Raw genomic sequence first — 20,070 nt, 5'->3', positions numbered from 1 at the left:
ATCCGGGTGATTTATATATGTGTCATGGTGGAAAGAATCCATAAAATCCACAGAGCCGCTCTGCCGGGACCAAAGCGCAGTTTTTGTCAAATATTTGTCGAATTTTCTTTTTTATTATTGTTAGTGATATATTTAAAGAGGATGAATAAGGACTCCCATTATTCCGGGCCCGCTGCATTCTGGGAGTCACGCCGCGCTCGCCGTCTGTATCGATCGGTGTCGCCGCTGCCAGAGGCAGCCTTGTGGTGGCGGCACGGCCTTGGGGGCACATGCCTCACTGCCACGGCGACGCGCCGGGGCCTTCGACCGCTCACCGCTTCATTAAAAGGCGATTCTGGCAGAGAAGCCACATTTTTTACCCGTTGAACTTCGGCTCATTACCTGCTGTGGCGTTTTGCCCCCACCGCCGCCCCCCGCGAGAGAAAAATCTGACGTGATTCTGGGAGTGTAACGATGACACGAGGGGCCAGGGGAGGGGGGGGGGGCGCGGACATGCCATAGTAAACACAGCCTTCCCAGTTGGTGTTAACCATCATTTTCAAAGTCATAGCACCCGATCAATTATGATATTAATAAGAAATTCGGAGGAATACAGACATACTCATAACAGAAATGCTCACGGTTGCACACCATGACATTTCACACACATAATCTGTAAGGGTAACATATGTGTTTCGCTGTCATGTGTGCATGTGTGCACTGTGCTTCAGCGGTGCACTTTTTCGGCCTCCTCTGACCTGAACTCATTGACATGTACACGCATGCGTAGGTATGTAAATGTGCTGTCTATAGCGTGTCCTGCTTTTCAGGTGCTGAGGTGTGGCTGCTCTTTCTCCACAGGTTGTGTATATTCTACCGGGCCTGCATGGACATCCCCCGGGGCACGGAGCTCCTCGTCTGGTACAATGACAGCTACACGTCCTTCTTCGGGATCCCCCTGCAGTGCGTCGCACAGGATGAGAACCGTAAGCGCCTTCTACGCTACGCACGAGCATCCCGTCCACTTTGCCGTGCAATCGCCCCCGACGTTCCAAACTCACGGTCACTTGCGGCTCAGTAGCCCTGTCTGCCTGCCCCATCCCTCCTAAACCGTTGCATTCATGGTGTCATTGATGGTCACACCTTAGCGTCGTAGGACTTGGGACACAATAACCTTTGGGTTACATGCACGGGAGGTTTGTATTTCGCACGTCGAGTGCCTTTACCAGGGGTGTCTCTACCATGATCTGCTGTAGCATGAGTCATTGCGACACCCACCTTCACTTCTCTCTATGCGCTCTCTGCTCCGTGAGCTTCTTTGTGCTCCAAAACATGTGAAACTTCCCTAATGGGGCATTACGAACAGCTTGATCCTGTAGTCTAGACATTTTGATGTTATGAATTCTGACAGTTAACGTAATAACAGTCCTCCAGGAACGTAATAAACGATTCATTGACGGGCAATGGTGTCTCTGGCAGGGCTGTGGTTGTGTGTTAATTGCCGAGTTAGCACTCTGGAGAGAGACGTCTCATTCCCGCAGGTCACGATGGCGTCCTGTGGTGCGTGCAGCCTGCGGATGTGGTCGGAAGGACCACAAGTTCATCTAGATCAGGGGTGCCCAACTCCAGTCCTGGAGGGCCAGAGCTCTTTTTGGGTTTCCCCTCATTTAACACCCCTGATTCAACTCCTTGTGCTAATTACCACACAGCTCTGGAGCTGAATCATTTATGGTGGAACAGGGAAAGAACTAAGCTACACAGGGCTCCGGCCCTCCAGCACTGCAGTTGGGCACCCCGGCTCTAGATGGCGCCGCCCGTTGTGACCTTCACCTCACCTGATGGTGCAGTGCTTGGCGGGCAGTGGTGGTTTAATGGTTAAGGAAGCGTACTAAGCGTACTTACTAATTGAAAGACTGCTGGTTTAAATCCCCGACCAACAAGGCAACACTGAGGTACCCTGAGCAGGGTACTCCCCCCGCAAACACTGCCCTCCAGGCGCTGAATTAAGTGCCCCCTGCTATGTCACATATGGGTTAAACACAGAGGACACATTTTGTTGTTGTGTGCTGTGGCGTGTCAACACTGATCACGTAATTATAATTAAAAACCAAAAAAAACCAGTGTTTGTTATTCTGCAAGTTTTCAGTCAGCATTCACTTATTAAAAAGTTATACCTGGTTATTTTTGTGTTTGACCCTCATATTTTGGACTAGACTCTGTAGACTGAATGTGGGCCAGTCTCAGATCCAGGGAGATAGTTTGCTGGAGGAGGCTTTCCAGCGGTTCACCCTACTCTCCATGGGCCAAAATGAGAATTATTTATAACAATAGTACGGCTACAGATGCAGGCTTACTGAGATAGTATCAGACATAGAACACAGAACAGACACAATGGACATTACAGTAAGAACAATGTTTAAACGATAACACTTTAGGAAGAAATAATGTATCTCACCCTCTGAGAGGTTTCCCAGTGTCCATCTCAGCTGCTGTTCCTCAAAGTGTCTTCAGAATTTACAGCACTCTTTCTGTCAGGTACCGCTGTGATCTGGCCTCTTCTTTATCCTCTGGCAGAATCACCAGAAACGATCGATAGCAGAACCCTGGAGTAAAGTCCAACCCAAGTTTTTATACTGTAATTAAATAGAGTAAATCATCAGGGCTAACTGTTGTCAAGGAGTGTTTAATTTAGGCGAGATAAAGGGTTCTTTTTAAGGAGCATTGACAAATCTAATCAATATTCAAAGTTTCCCTGTGTGAGTTTACACAATTACACCAACGTGCTGAGATGTTGCTAGGGTAATTTGATTGGGAAGCAGAACTGTAAGAGAAACTTTGTCCTTATTGTTTAAAATTTCCTATTATATTGCTTGTGTTGTAACAATGAGGATCGAAGCCCGGCATAGAAATACAAAATAATAATACTGAAATATCACATGTGAAATATTACAAACAAAGTGAAATATTCAGTATCAGAAGAAAGGCACTGAAAGGATGCTGCTGTTTTCTGTCGTGACTCATCACAAGGTCTTAGATGTGGGCTTCCCTTCCTCCGCAGGTGTACATTGACTCTCGGAGGTATCACCCAGCATCCCATCCCAGTAGGACACCTGAAACAGCAATGCAGTCTATTTACTGCCTCATGGTGGTTATGTAACGTCCGAACTGCTACGTTTTTAACACAACCCCGTCGCCGAAAGCTTACAGGGACCGTTCTGTATGTACAGCAACAGTAAATGCACATCACAGATGTCGGGATGGTATCAGAGCTGTATCAGGTTAGAGGAGAAGATCACCACCAAACAGTCTCATCTCATCCATCTTCATTATGGGCTGTAGATGACGCTGTCTGGATTTTCTCTAACTTCAAGGGACGGAAGGAGTGATAGCCTGAAATGTTCTTGGAACAGTGAATAGAAACTTAAAAGCCCTCAAATAAGCGTAAGTGTTTTCAGTAGGTCTTTAGTTTTTATGTGTTCTTTGATAATGATGTACTGTAGTGTTTGCTTGGTTTTGCTGCCTGGGCTGTGACTCACATTCTATGTTATTCCCCAGAAGCACTGTGTCGTTGGGCTGTTTCACTTTCCAAAGCCTGCAGCATTTCTGGGAAAAGCTCTTTTACCATAAATTGTGCATATTGGAATGTTGTTTTTGAAAGTTAGATATGTGTAATCGGCGTACGGTTAGAGACAAGCTTCAATGCGAAGGTGAAGCCTTGGAGAGCGTAGGGTCGGTCATCAGCGTGCCGGTGGAAGAGCATCGGGGGAATGCATGACGCGGTTTCCACTGATGACGTGGATCATCTTTTGCAGATGAATCGCCCTCAGACTGAATTTCCTGGGAAAAAGTGTATTTCACTTTTCCAGTTTTCCTCTGCTCATCAGAAATAAAAATCATTGCATAACCAGTTGACATTGCGCGCCCCATGGCCTTGTTAGTGCAGTGTAAACAAGGTTGACTGTGTTTTGGAATTAAAGGCCTCAGGTCACCGCAGAGGCTTGGCTCAGACAGGCACCCTTCCGGGCTGCTTCCTCTACAGCTGCTGTAATTCTCAGACCTTGTGTACGCAAACACGTGCTGCCACAAGAAGAGACAGCACTGCCCTGTGAAACAGGATCCTGATGCTGTGCAACTCAGGGATATTTTTGGCTGGACAGCAGCTCTGCAGAATGAAATGTGTTTCATAATTAGATGCACGTGGGACATACCGCTGTGCTCCACTTGTTCTGGTATTGTTGGAGTTTTTTCCCCCCGAGCGGTTTTCATTAGCGACTCTTTATTTTACTGAACCCGAGTAAATTTACAAGATGACTGACTTGATTTCACATTTTGTTTACCTTCCACAGTGCCTGCAAATTTGTAGGGATGATTTAATTATTTGCACAAGGTCCGGTTACACCCGTTCCGTTGTGTTTCCTGCCATGATTGACGTTATCCTCACTTTCAGTGCATCTATGACATCCGTTAATCTAGCGTTATGGGAAGGAATGGAGAGTGCAGGACCACCCATGTGTGGCTTTGAATGCAAACCATGCATCCTTACTCTCCTGCTTAAAGGAATCTTGCCCATAGTAGAGATGGATTCTGGGAAATATTTGTTTTATTAGAAGTCTGTAACCTTTGATTGGGTAGAAAGGTTTAAAGTTGTAATGGTATCGGCTGAAGGTTTGTCTCCAAATAGGACACAGCAGAGGGTGTGAGCCTTCGTTAGCACAGTGTATGGGTGCACTTAGAGTGGACCTCTGAGTAGATAAAGTGTCAGAACGATTTGCTGGATCATCTGGGGCTGAAAGCCTTAACTGAGCACCCAACCAACTTCCATTGCTCATTGCTCACTGTAAATCTGGTGTATACGGTTACGCTTAAAGCGTGTGTGTGTGTGTGTGTGTGTGTGTGTGTATATATATATATATATATATATATATTAGTGCTGTCAAACGATTAAAATTTTTAATCAGATTAATGACAGAGTTGCTGTGGATCAATTTCGATTAATCACGATTAAATATCATTCATTTTTAATCTATATTAACTGCATTTCATTTTGCATGAGCAAACAGACTGAAGAAAAAAGTGAATATATATGCACTTAACATGTTTATTGAACATCTTGAACACGAGTCGGATGCATTCCATCTGCCACAGAAGTGCAATACCCATATCAAAAAGCAAGATTTTTTGCTTAGCCGGACAACTTGTTGGATTTAAGGTACAGTGTGTATAGTGTGTGCGACCGATTTAATGAGCCACAAATGAGAAGCAGTACTTAAACAGTATAAAACTACAACTTTCCCTTCTGTTGATAAAAGGCACAGCCATCTTAGATTCTGAACTCAGGATCCTCTGTGCTGCTCCGAGATATTTCTTGGATCTCCGAGAAACAGGAGCACGCATGTCGTCACTTCCGGCTTCAAAACTCGGAATACGAGTTCCTAGGGCAAATGGAACGCACCAAAATGGCCCGAAATGGGTTGACAGAGACATTTCAGGGATTTTGAGTCATTCTGCGCTGCGGATGGGTTAATTGCGTTAAAAATTTTAATCAGATTAATCATGATGATGGATTAATCCGCATTAACCCATTAATTTTGACAGCCCTAATATATATATATATATATATACACACACACACACACACAGAGTTAAACCTCGGATTGCGAGCATTATTCATTCCGGAAACATGCTCGTAATCCAAAGAACTCGTATATCAAAGCAAATTTTCCCATTAGAAATAATGGAAACTCAGATGATCTTTCCACAATCCAAACATATTCATATAAAAATGATTAATACAAAATATTAAGTAAAAATACATAAAACAAATTAACCTGCCCTTTACTTTTGAAAAGAATCGTGGATGGTGTGAGGGAGACGAGAGAGGAGAAGAGGAGGAGGGTTATTTTGTAGGACGACTTTCACTATAACTAACGGAATCACTGCTATCTGTTGGCTCACTGGCATCTTTTTCTTTTTTGTGCGACTTTAACAAGGAACTTATCCAATGGCAGCTGCTTTTGCCTCCTTTTCAATTTGTGTGGACATTGCATTGTTGTTAAACAGATTCGTCGCTTGCACTGCTACACCCTTATTCGAGTGGTGCTTTTCTACTAAATTTTGACTATACGAGTGAGGCACGCTAACTGAGAACAAGCTTCGGAAACGATTACCCACAATCCTGCAGTGAGAGAGAAGAACCATCGGCTCAGTTGAGATTATGTGACGCTAGGCAAACAAAGCGTATACGTAATACTCGTATTGCAAGACCTCGCTCGTTTATCAAGTAAAAATTTATTAAAAGTTTTTGCTTGCCTTCCAAAACACTCGCAAACCAAGTTACTCGCAATCCAAGGTTTGACATATATATATATATATATATATATATATATATATATATACTGTATGGTGGTATATGTGCTATGAACCACACTCCTGTTCAGAAAATCCCCTCTACTGTACACAATAAGCTGTTACAAACAAAGACTAAGCTTCTTTTGTTTACAGATGAATTGTTGCTTTGCTTTGACTGCTGTAGTAAATGACCAATGAATCGAGGCAGGAAGGCTAACATATGTTCATTAAAAGCCCACCGAAAGCAGTTGTTTTCCATGTCCAGCTGTTCGGGTGTAAATAGACAGCAATTTAAATATTATGCTCTGAGATTCAGTAGCCAGCATAGTCTGAAGTTCATCTGGGTTCTGACACAGCCTGTGGTGATGCCCCTGTGACTGAGGACAGCTGGTCCCAGCTGGATCATTTCTATACCTTTCTTTGCGTGGGGGGTGAACTGTCTTAGTTCAAGAGGGATTTTTGAACTGTGGATGTCTGGATTTTTGATAAACAACTGTAAACAAAGAAACAACTCCAAAAATGTCAAACGCTGCAAAATTCTGTAAACACCGTTGATATTTTTCTGCATTTCATAACAGACCGCAAACAGATTTGTGCTTATGGTTTGCTTAGCAAAATACATGACAGAAATCCGAGGAGTGAAGTGCACATGTCGATATTACCCAGCAGCACCTTACAAATGACGTAATTATCCAGCCCACGCCCATACTGGGGCCAGATCAATTTAGCAGGTGTGCCCTCTGAAGGAGACAAATGATGTTCATTGGTGATTAGATTAATCTGTTTATTGGTGTGCATCCTGTAAAAGTGCATTAAAAACACACACTTTACAAAATAATGAGCCATGGAGAGTGAGCAGCGTGATTGAGCCATCTTTGATCTTTCATAGATTTTAAGAATCCTAGTTAATGTCAGACTATCTAGTGTTTGTTTAATCAGCTGCAGTTGTGCTCCTTTAAGCTCTGTAAGTGACTGCGTACTTAACACGCCCGTCACCGGGTGCGTTAATAACGGCTGCCTCTGTTTTCTCACCCGCCAGTGAACGTACCGGCCACTGTGGTGGAGGCCTTGGCTAAGCAGGACAGCCTGCAGGCCTTCGGGAAAGGGAGCAAGCCGCCCGGGCTGCCGGCGGTGGCAGCACTCCGCTCCATGGTCTTCCCCCACTCGCCCTGCGCTCGCAGCTTCGCCCTGCTCGAGAAGCCGGGCTCTGCCGACTCCGGGTTCGGCCCCCTGGGCAGCAACAAGAACCAGCAGCGCGTGCTGGCCAGTCCTACCTCCACCAGCCAGATAAGCACAGAGTTCAGCGACTGGCACCTCTGGAAGTGCGGTCAGTGCTTCAAGACCTTCACCCAGCGCATCCTGCTCCAGATGCACGTGTGCACGCAAAACCCGGACAGGTGAGGAGCTCTATGAGGACCGTCATGATCACTGGCATGCTAACCAGCAGGCGACGCAGGGTTGCCAACTCTTACACATCTGGTGTGACACTCATGCTTTCAGACTCTCATCCTCACACAAGAAAATCTTACAGCAGATCTATATTATTCTGTTATAAACTTAAAATTAGCTACATCAAAAGCATTCCGGTAGTTTGCAAACCCTACAGGCTATTTACAAGGTAATAAAGATGTTACATCATGTAAAATTTAAAATATCACTCCAGCCAGCTGACCAAATTTGGCAACCCTGGGCTAAGCAGCATGCTAACTAGCTTACTGAAAAACATGCTATCCAGCATGCTGGCAAATCTGTTGACTGACATGCTGACAGGTACTGTGCTTTGTCTTTCATTGTTTGATAGAATTTTTGACAATCAGGGCTACAGACCTACTGATAGTCATGTTGACAGACCTTTTTGATTGCCATGGTGACATCCGAGCTGATGGCTATGATGACAGATGTATTTGAAAGACGTGTTTATAGACAGGTTAACAGACCGTTATGATCATGTTGAAAGTTATGTTGACAGACACTGACAACCATGTTGACACATTTGTTCATACTCAAGTTTACAGACATTGACAGCCATGTTGGCATGTATTGACAGACATGTTCATACTCAAGTTTACAGACATCGACAGGCTTGTTTTCAGTCATGTTAACAGACAATGTGACAAATGTGCTAACAGACATTGGTAATCATGTTGACAGTCATGGTAACAAACATGTTCACAGTCAAGCTGACAGACTGACAGCCTTGTTGACAGATATGTTGACAGTCATGTTAACAGAAATAGTGACAGATATGCTAACAGACATTGACAACGATGTTGACAGTTGTGGTGACAAATATGTTGACAGACATTGACAGTCGAGGTGACAAATGTGTTGACAGACATTGACAGCCGTGTTGACAGTCGAGGTGACAAATGTGTTGACAGACATTGACAGCCGTGTTGACAGTCGAGGTGACAAATGTGTTGACAGACATTGACAGCTGTGTTGACAGTCGAGGTGACAAATGTGTTGACAGACATTGACAGCCGTGTTGACAGTCGAGGTGACAAATGTGTTGACAGACATTGACAGCTGTGTTGACAGACATGTTGACAGTCATATCATCATCATAATGAAGCTTTACTCTGACCCTTTCGTCTTTGTTTTGCTTTGTGTTCTTGTTTGTATGCATTTGTAATTCATCAGTGCGACTTGTCTCAGAGCATTCGTAGCACAAACAGTCACAATGGCTACTTATATACAATTTAAATAATCAGTTGTAATGAATTTGGTTATCGAGGTATGGGGTGAATCTTTGGACTCTCAGAAGGGATCATAAAATCAACAACAAAAGAAAAGATTCAAAAAACAAAACCCACCTTTATGGAGTAAACGTTAAACAAGGCATTCACACTTTAAATGTAAATAATGCCTGTGTATCAGCCAACTCACCTTTAAACAGACACTCCTCTACTTACAAACTTTCAGACATACGGACGAAGAGGACTGTCCAAATTGTGTTAGTTGGGCTCCCGTTTCCTGTCCGCAACATCATTTTTTTTTCTGCGCGCCAATTCCGCCTAGTACGACTTCTGGCCGCTACTCCCGCCGCACAACAGTGTAGCATTCATACTCCCAGCATCCTACTTCTTTGTACTTGCAAATACATGATGTTGAATAACAACTTACGAACATTTCAAGTTACGAACGGCCATTCAGAACGTAACTCGTTTGTAAGTAGAGGAGCGTCTGTATTTAGGTCTGATGCAGTCATTATGGATGTCATTTTTCAAAACAAGACCTTTAGAACTATAATGACATCATTGAGTGACAAAAACTGCAGATGTGTCATTTATTCAGCTCACAATGCCTTATAATTGCTGCACCATTAGTAGAGAAACTGGCAAGATTTCACACACAACATCAAGCTCGTGGGGAATAGAGTTTGAACAGAAATCTTTTAAATCTGGCTGTCATCTCAAAGATCTGCTGGGTAATTAAAAATATGTAATTAATTTAAATATTGGTTGTCATAGATTCTCTTCAATAGAAAAATCTAGATTGTTTACATAATCCACGAACAAGGTTTCCAGCATACTAATGCTTGGAAGTTTTATTGTACAGACACTATTTCTATTTGCACAAGGAGACAAAGACTATGGTATTTAGCATTTGATGCTATTACAGTAGAATAGGTTTGTGGTGCATTTAGGGGATGGCAAGTCACGAAGCATTAATCAGTGAATAAGAGTATTCATCAGTGAACAGCAGTGACCAGGAGTACTTATGAGTGAGTAGTAGTGAATGGGTGTGATCATAAGTGAATTGCAGTGCACAGGAATGATCAGTGAATAGCAGTGAATGGGAGTGATCATCAGTAAACATCACTGAACAGGAGTGATCATTAGTGAGTAGTAGTGAGCAGGAGTGATTATCAATGAGTAGCAGTGAGCAGGAGTGTTTATTATTGAGTAGCAGAGAGCAGTGTTAACATCAGTAAACGACAAGGTACGGTGTCTGTCACAGCACTAACTCTGACAATAATTCCCAGTGGCTGTTTTCTTATGATTAATTTTATTATTTGGATATAAGTCAAAGCTTGTTCATAATAAAGTGCAGGAAATGCACACACAGAAACGCACACACAAGCACCCGACATGGTCATTTTCCTCTAAACCAATGAAATTAGTGTCAGTGTGATCTCCCACTGTCACCCTGCTTTTATGGCTCGGATGCAGTATGTAACATCTCCAAACTTAATTAAATATGTTGGGGGATATATTGGAAATTTCTGCTTAGTGCTGTTTTTCTTCAGAGAAATACCCACCCCAACTGTGATGTGGAGGAAAACACATGCCACTTATTCAATAAACTAATATTCATACAGAAGAAAAATGTTGCCTGGATACTGAGGAGTTGAAGTCAATGTGAGGGTTTGTCAATATCCAACTTTATGGCTCTGGGGTGCAGATCAAATTCAGCTGAACAAGGGAATTGAGGTCTGGATATTTGGAAGAACAGTTTCTACACCCAGTAAATAGTCTAATATATCTGTATTAAAATATTCTACACTATGTTGTGTTACGTTTGGCGGACGGGCGAACGAGGAAGTAGGCGAGAGAGCCGTAACTTCAGAAATACGGGGTTTAATCGGGGCAGACAGGCGACGAACATTAAACAATACAATGCTTATCTGGGAAGACTAATTCAGACGCGGACTAAATACACAGGACAAGCCAAGAGGAACAGGAAACAGGTGATGACAATCGGGAATTAACACGAGGTAACGAGGTGGGCGTGGCACACACGAGGATCGGACGAGTTGGGCGTAACAGGTTGTTTGGCATTTCTGCTTATGCATGCTCATTGATGCAGAGTTTATAAGTGCAGTCAGGGACAGAGGAGTTCCAGTGGCATCACTAAAGGAGATATTTCCTGTGGAATTCCCCACTAAGACGCTCTTGGGGGGGTGAACATGGGATCCCTTCTTACGCAATCATTCTACAGAAAGTGTAATGGAGTACAGGGGGACACTGATCACATGCAAACATAGATTAATGAGGGTCAGTAACATGCACATGTGCAGTGATGAGCATTTGGGAACATGTGCACAAGCATTATGAAGGTTTGGGGACGTGCACTAGCGTTATGAAGGTTTGGGAACAAACACACAAATGTTATAAATGTTTGGGAACAGGCACGCAAGTGTTAAGAAAGTTTGGCATGCATTGATGAGGGTTGATTCCTTTGTGTTGTACTGAAGCTCCATGTAAATGTTCAAGAACATGTTTATTTCCCTGACTATCGGCTGGGGTCGACTCCTCTGAGACACGATCACTGCAGAACCATCTGGGCATAGTAACCAGAAGGCACTCCTCCTCAGTAATGAATGTTTCAATGTTCTTAATCAGAGGTGAGCAAGCCTTGTCCTCAGGGGTCCTGCTGCCATTATCTGCTGGTCTTCAAAACAGAAACCTGCTGATAAGGACTTTAAAATGTTGGGTAGAGGGTCCGTTGATACCAGCCAAGCTAGTAAAGAAGCTGAAGATCCGGGAGAGTAGTGACTATATTCAGCCGCTCGAATTTTGGGCACGAACCCAGGGTCTCCTCCACACGGATACATTACCTACTTTCTAGGTGAACTTATTTAATCCAATTACTCTGTTCAATGGGAGAGTAACCATTGCAGCCCAAGCTGAGTGTGGCTATAAGGACAGCTTGAGTGCCACTATGGAGACCCTGATCTTGGGAGGCTTCCCTGATGGGTTTGCAGATGTTGCTAAAAGACTGACGTCCTTGCTGCGGTAGATGGCCGTTAAGTTAGTGGAAAAGGTGCAGGAGGAACCCGGAGTAGCTGGTGGAAAACCACATGGACACAGGGAGTATATGGAATATGGAGTATATGGGAGTATATGGAATATGGAGTATATGGGAGTATATGGAATATGGAATATATGGGAATATATGGAAAGTCTATAAAACCCCTGCAGGTGGGAGGTCAGCACGCCACCCCTGTTAGTATTATAATAATTAATATTATTTACGTGCTTTTTGGTAAAAATGTGTTTTTTCACAGTTACCATAATACCTACTATACCAGGGGTGGGCAATCTTATCCGCAAAGGGCCGCTGTGTGTGCGGGTTTTCACTGCAGCTCCCTAGTTATATTACTGATTAGAGGACTGGTTGGCTGAGGAGTCCTCACACCTGGGTTTCAACAGCTGACCTAGAGGTTATCCCAAAAACCTGCACCCACACCGGCCCTTTCTGGATAAGACTGGCCACCCCTGTCCTATACCATCAACCCTACCTGTACTTACAGCCCCTATGCCCTTACCCATTATCCCTGTAGTAACCAATACTGGGTTTTACCTTATTGATGTCTGTACCTGAAATCTAGATGCTGTAGTGTACAATAGATGCTCATGCAGTAAAACACAGGTGTTTTGACACTGCTAAATTGGTGGTCACTGACTGGTTCGAAATCCCATTAAGAGGAGTATTGGAGTGATCCTACTGGGATTTAACTTGAGTGAAACCTCTGGCTTTCAGATCAGGCCTCGCAAGCCAATACAGATGAGTGTATGCATATTCACGTGGCGAATGAGGAGTGGCCTGTCAAGTGCTCAGCTCAGGTCTGCTGGCGAGGCCTCATGTTCTCACGCCACGTTGGGCTCATAATGAAAAGCACATTCCTCCTGCCTCAGGACCATGGAGAGGTCAGCTGATTCACTGCCTGGTCTATTTGACTGAGGAAATCACATTCTGTGAGGTTCATATCGAGAAATCTCAAGCTGCTGTGCAGGTTTAATTATATAGAGGTTTCACTGTGTGTAGTGGAGCATCTCAGGCTGCTGTGGAGGTTTCACTATGTATAGAGGGACATCTCAGGCTGTTGTGGAGGTTTCACTGTCTGTAGAGGAACATGTCAGGCTGCTGTGGAGGTTTTACTGCACGTTGACGAACACCTCAGGCTGCAGTGGAGGTTTCACGGTGTAGAGAAACATCTGAGACTGCTGTGGAGGTTTTACTGTGCATAGAAGAACATCTCAGGCTGCTGTGGTGGTTTCAGTGTGGATAGAGGAATATCTCAGGCTGCTGAGAATGTTTCACTGCAGGTAGACAAACATCTCAGCTGCTGTGGAGGGTTTACTGTGGATAGAGGAGTATCTCGGGCTGCTGAGGATGTTTCACTGCAGGTGGATGAACATCTCAGCTGCTTTGGAGGTTTCACTGCATGTAGAGGGACATCTCAGGCTGCTCTGGAAATTTCACTGTGCAGCGGAACATCCAAGGCTGCATAGGTGGTTTTACTGTGTAGAGGATCATCTCAGGCTGCTGGGGAGGTTTCACTGCATGTAGAGGAAGATCTCAGGCTGCTATGGAGGTTTCACTGCATGTAGAGGAAGCTCTCAGGCTGCTATGGAAGCTTCACTGTGTAGAGGATCATCTCAGGCTGCTGGGGAAGTTTCACTGTGCAGCGGAACATCCAAGGCTGCAGAGGTGGTTTTACTGTGTAGAGGATCATCTCAGGCTGCTGGGGAGGTTTCACTGCATGTAGAGGAAGATCTCAGGCTGCTATGGAGGTTTCACTGCATGTAGAGGAAGCTCTCAGGCTGCTATGGAAGCTTCACTGTGTAGAGGATCATCTCAGGCTGCTGGGGAAGTTTCACTGTGCTTGAATGACCTATAATGGATCCTGACATCACTACATATATGAGGACACACTCTACACTTAGACACTCTAAGCCAGGGGTGGCCAATCTTATCCGCATAGGGCCGGTGTGTATGCAGGTTTTCGCTGCAACTCCCTAATTAGATTACTAATTAGAGGACTGATTGGCTGAAGAGTCCTCACACCTGGGTTTGTACAGCTGACCTACAGGTTATCCCAAAACCTTGCATACACCCTGGCTCTTTGCGGATAAGATTGGCCACCCCTGCTCTAAGCTGTAGTCACTTTTATCTCTAAGTTAACGGCTTGAAGGATCCCAGCCGTCCATGGAAATATTGACACGGATCTCAGAATCTTCCTGCCTAAGCCCATATGACTATTCAGTACTGAGGGCCAGCTAGTAATGAAGGTGTCCTCTGTGGTAATTTCTTTTTAGCTCTCTTAATTACCACAATTTGTGAATGGGAGGCACCATTGTGTTTGTCACATTTAGTATTTTAATCAATACACACAAACCAAGACCTCTCAATACCTAGAGTAAATATTTCCAGCACAGTAATTTAATAAATCATTGATTATGCATTGATATTGTCATTCTAATGAATAAGGACTTTAATGAAATATGGAGATTACACAGCTCATTTAAGGTCTCAGATTACAAGGCAAAACACTGCAGTATGTAACCCCTAATATTAAATCCCTGATTGTGACCCAGATAATTATGCTGTCATGGTTAACCTAATGGTCAAACGGTTACAGAGATAAGGCAGTTAGATCACATGTTTTACGTTTAGTTAATAGTGATATGTACGGAAGATACTGTATGTTACATTCTGGTGTGCTAATAGTATTGGCTGAGAATGACCTCAATCCCTATTACTGTATGTTCAGATAGGTGAAAGAAGAACTAACTAGAAACTAATAAAACTTCACTGAAATGAGCAATGGAGAATTTTATTTTACTGGATTTCATACTTATATTCTCTTATGCTGAACTGTATATACTGCACTGTGTGTGCTGTGGGTGTACAGTGTCTGTTCTGTGTGTCTGTACTGCATATACTGCACTGTGTGTAGAGTGTGTGCTGTGGGTGTACAGTGTCTGTTCTGTGTGTCTGTACTGCATATACTGCACTGTGTGTAGAGTGTGTGCTGTGGGTGTACAGTGTCTGTTCTGTGTGTCTGTACTGCATATACTGCACTGTGTGTAGAGTGTGTGCTGTGGGTGTACAGTGTCTGTTCTGTGTGTCTGTACTGCATATACTGCACTGTGTGTAGAGTGTGTGCTGTGGGTGTACAGTGTCTGTTCTGTGTGTCTGTACTGCATATACTGCACTGTGTGTAGAGTGTGTGCTGTGGGTGTACAGTGTCTGTTCTGTGTGTCTGTACTGCATATACTGCACTGTGTGTAGAGTGTGTGCTGTGGGTGTACAGTGTCTGTTCTGTGTGTCTGTACTGCATATACTGCACTGTGTGTAGAGTGTGTGCTGTGGGTGTACAGTGTCTGTTCTGTGTGTCTGTACTGCATATACTGCACTGTGTGTAGAGTGTGTGCTGTGGGTGTACAGTGTCTGTTCTGTGTGTCTGTACTGCATATACTGCACTGTGTAGAGTGTGTGCTGTGGGTGTACAGTGTCTGTTCTGTGTGTCTGTACTGCATATACTGCACTGTGTGTAGAGTGTGTGCTGTGGGTGTACAGTGTCTGTTCTGTGTGTCTGTACTGCATATACTGCACTGTGTGTAGAGTGTGTGCTGTGGGTGTACAGTGTCTGTTCTGTGTGTCTGTACTGCATATACTGCACTGTGTGTAGAGTGTGTGCTGTGGGTGTACAGTGTCTGTTCTGTGTGTCTGTACTGCATATACTGCACTGTGTGTAGAGTGTGTGCTGTGGGTGTACAGTGTCTGTTCTGTGTGTCTGTACTGCATATACTGCACTGTGTGTAGAGTGTGTGCTGTGGGTGTACAGTGTCTGTTCTGTGTGTCTGTACTGCATATACTGCACTGTGTGTAGAGTGTGTGCTGTGGGTGTACAGTATCTTTTCTGTGCGTCTGTGCTGTATATTCTGCACTGTGTGTTTATGTACATGCTGATGTGTGGCCCACTGGAACCCAAGGAGCATCTTGTCACCAGTCTGTAGCTGCAGGGCTCTCTGCTGTAATAAACAATAACCAGGCATTAATCACCAATCGCCTCTGTAATAACCAGAATCCGCACATTAATCACTCAAAAGCACCCCAGTCAATAGCAGCTTCACAGAAAATCCACCAGACAAATAGTCTGAATCATAGGAGCAGTGACCTGCATTTGAAAAAAGGCTCTGATAAACAGAGGTCTCCCTAATTCACTTACATGTGATCTGTGCGGGAGTTACACGTGATGCTGAACTGTAGCGGTCAAACGGTGAAGGCTTTCAAACGACATCTGATTTCTGCCAAGAGAGAGAGGGGTAAGGAGCATGTGCTGATGACAGAATGTAGCCACACCCACCACACAAACCCAGCGATGAGATCCTGAGCACAGCCATGCAGCAGGTGATACCTCAGCACCACACCAGTCCAAGTGGAACAGTGTGAGTTTTTTACCAGTGGCTGGTAGTGCTGTAGTTCTCGAGACCGGTCTTGGTCTCGAGACCAATTTTTTGTGGTCTCGGTCTTGTCGTGGTCTCGACTCTATTTGGTCTCAGTCTTGTCTTGGTCTCGACTCCATTTGGTCTCTGTCTTGTCTTGGTCTAGGACATAGCAGTCTCAATGGGATGGGGAAAAAAAGAGAAAAGAGCACATCCTCACAGAACAGTATCATTATTACGCGCAATTCAAATGCAACCAGTCAGATGCATCTATTTTAAAAACGTTACATTTTATACATTTTCTCAACGGACACTGCCAGTGCTTCACAGTCCACACACATCATACACACCGCATCATAGCGAAGTCGGCAAAGAAATGTCCGAAAATATCCGCGAAGTCTGTAGCATAGTTATAATTCAAATAAATTAGGTAAGGAGGCTGAATGAAAGAATCGCTACTTTGTATATGCTATGAAATTCTTTAATTGCTTCATATTTAATCATTAGACATTAATAACCAATCCTGGAGCCCTAAGGAATGAGACATGGTGTATTTAACCTGTGTGTCTGTCCCTTAATGCCTCTGGAAACACTTTCTACAGGGACTGACCCTGAGTCCGGATACCTCACTAAAGACTCTGTGTTTCTTGATTTATGCTTTTCTTTCAAGGTTTCTTTTTAAATCACCATCTTTAGCTGCTCTGGGGGTCAGAGGCTGTTTCGTCGGCTGTGTTCAGCATAGCAAACAAAAACACTGATGATTTCGGCCTTGTGGGTTTGCTAATTTAATTGGAGAAATAATGTGATTGATGGCGCTCAGCTGAATAGTCAATTACTCTAATTACCCCCGTAAGTGCCTCCTTTTGTGCCCTCTGATCATCGATAAATGTGTGGTTTGTCATCACCTTTCCATGACTAATTGGGATTAAGAGAGATCATTATGGCTTTTAATGTGCAGGGAGGAGAGGGCTGAGGTTAAAGGAATGTCATTGTCACCACTGACGGACGGCCACATCTCCGCCGGAACATTCTTAACGAGGGTCACGCTGCCATGGTAACCGGTGCCCTGTGTCATCCCACCCCCCTTCGTGTCAACAGGCCTTACCAGTGCGGCCACTGCTCCCAGTCCTTCTCCCAGCCGTCCGAGCTGCGTAACCACGTGGTGACCCACTCCAGTGACCGGCCCTTTAAATGCGGATACTGTGGCCGGGCATTCGCCGGGGCAACCACCCTTAACAACCACATCCGCACTCACACTGGGGAGAAGCCATTCAAGTAAGTAACAGTGAGTACCACCGTCTTCTCTGATGCCTCACAGATCACTGTGACGTGGCTGGGACACCATCCATAGCAACCAAACTTACCCAATGGGTGTTCTCCACCTGCATAATTACAGTAACTGCTGTTATTTATCACTTTACTTACACAGTTTAACACAGTTAGGCCAGGTAGTCTGTTAAAAACTTCACTCAATTCTATCACAGCAGGAAGAACCTCACTCAGGGCTAGCACAGGTGTTTAAATTTAGGAGGAACTCTGAAAGATTAAGGCTACCACAGCATGAAGAACCTCACTCAAGGATAGGACAGGTGTTCTTATGTATCAGGAAACCTGTAAAATCAAGGAAACCACAGAAGAACCTTGCCCAAGGCTATGACAGCAGGAAGAACCTCGCTCAGGGCTAGCACAGGTGATTTAATTTAGCAGGAACTCTGAAAGATCAAGGCTACCACAGCAGGAAGGATCTTGTTCAAGGCTAACATAGGTATTCTTATATCCATCATAGTTTCTGCCATTAAACTGTAATTAAATCCTTGAATATTTCCCACATTGCAGTTTGTGCTGAACCCCCCTGTCAGAATATCCATCTTCTGAAAACACTTGTCCTATTCAGGGTCACAGGGGATTTGCACAAGGCAGGGAACAACCCAGGCTGGGGTGTCAACTCATCACAGGGCACATTCACTCATACACACTTACGGGCAATTTGGCAACTCCAATTAACCTCAGCATGTTTTTGGACTGTGGGGGGAAACCAGAGAACCTGGAGGAAACCCCATGACGACATGGGGAGAACATGCACACACATGGAGCCATGGCGGAGACTTGAATGCTGGTCCCAGAGGTGTGAGGCAACAGTGCTAACCACTGCACTGCACTGCACTGCCCCCCCCTTTTCCAAGTGCACTGGATGAGCAGTATAGAAGATGGCTGGGGAGGGTTTTAGTCTGATAATCATTGGATTCACTTTGTAGGTCTTCATGTAATAAATCATAATCATATATTTAGTTTGTTCAAAGTTCAGGAAAGTTGGGTCCGAATCATGTTATTTTGATCATTTTGCTTTTGCTCTTGTTCTTTTTCTTGAACCTTTAGTCCATTTTTTTCTTTTTGTACTTTTCTGTACTAATTAGGTGCCATTTTACAGATACCAGGGGAAAAGCATTGTTTAAGCTTTTTGTGGATAAGTATGTTTCTTCAACGTCTCCCTTGTGTGGACATCACCAAGCCATCTTCAGTGTCTGCTTGTCCTATTAAGGGTGCTGCGCTTCGCAGCCTGTCCTGGGACCCACTGGGCGGGAACTTTCAGGAAGGAAGTAATATACATCTCACACACTAGGGGCAGCAGAGAGTGAGGGCTTCTTAATTTTTATAATTATTCGGCGACACTTTACATTAACTGCACCTTTATAATGCATTCATTATGCATTCATAGAACATTTATAAGTGGCATGCAAGCATACCTTAACATCCTAACATACTTTACCAACTTTAATATAAATTATTAACAAACATATGGTAATGACAAACATTAGAATTGTATAATCATATATTTGTTACTTTTTAATGTTACAGCTTTAAGGTATGTTTGGATGTTAAGATATATATACACAAGCTGCTTATGAGTGTTCTATGAATCCATTATGAAGGTGCACTGAATGTTGTGTGGATGCATTACAAAGTCATCATGAAAGTGCAGTTAAAGTGAATTGTTACCAATTATGGTAGTATGTGTGGTATAAACACAATAACATTTCAATAAAATTACAATGATCCTTATAAATTCTTTGATTGTATTTTTAAAAAATGAACTGAATAGAACTTTACTTCTAGCCAAAAGGTGACTGCTAATCAAACCTGGGGTGTTTCCTTCATGTTAGAATGTTTAAGAATCTTGAAAATGACTTTACTTATTCTCTGCCTTGTGCCTGTAACTTCCAGGATAGGCTCCGGACCCCCGCAACCCTGAAAAGGACAAGCAGCGATAGAAAATTATTCTTCATATTTAGGAATTGACTGACAGCTTGTGGGTGTGGTCAAAGAGTCCTTTCGAGACAACAGAGCTGCCCCGAGTGTCGGGATGCAAAGGGCAGGTCAACAATTGTCTGGCTGCCCTCAAGCAAATGACCATTTGGATTGTATCACATCAGGTGTAAATTTATCAGTAACTGAAATACGGCAGATCCCACCGGCCGTGGACCTCAGCCACTAGGCTGGTCACCCCAACGCTGATCCTCTCTCTGCTCCGGTCTCGCTTTAGTAGGAGCCGTAATCCATCTCG

General features: G+C 44.0%; 1 protein-coding gene across 3 annotated transcripts in view; it reads left to right on the top strand.

Moving 5' to 3' along the window:
• prdm6 (PR domain containing 6) overlaps positions 1-20,070 on the top strand; it is a 48,645-nt gene that overhangs the window by 24,680 nt on the left and 3,895 nt on the right. For 2 of the 3 annotated variants that reach the window (XM_072706210.1, XM_072706221.1), the window contains exons 5-7: positions 841-965; positions 7,367-7,724; positions 17,607-17,783. In XM_072706210.1, the coding sequence (XP_072562311.1) occupies positions 841-965; positions 7,367-7,724; positions 17,607-17,783 (660 nt within the window). Of the gene's footprint in view, positions 1-840; positions 966-7,366; positions 7,725-17,606; positions 17,794-20,070 lie in introns of all 3 variants that reach the window. The other variant, XM_072706228.1, reaches the window with a different exon arrangement.

Source organism: Paramormyrops kingsleyae, chromosome 2, assembly GCF_048594095.1.
Source record: "Paramormyrops kingsleyae isolate MSU_618 chromosome 2, PKINGS_0.4, whole genome shotgun sequence".
Lineage (NCBI taxonomy): Eukaryota > Metazoa > Chordata > Actinopteri > Osteoglossiformes > Mormyridae > Paramormyrops > Paramormyrops kingsleyae.
This window is presented reverse-complemented; position numbering and strand designations above follow the sequence as displayed.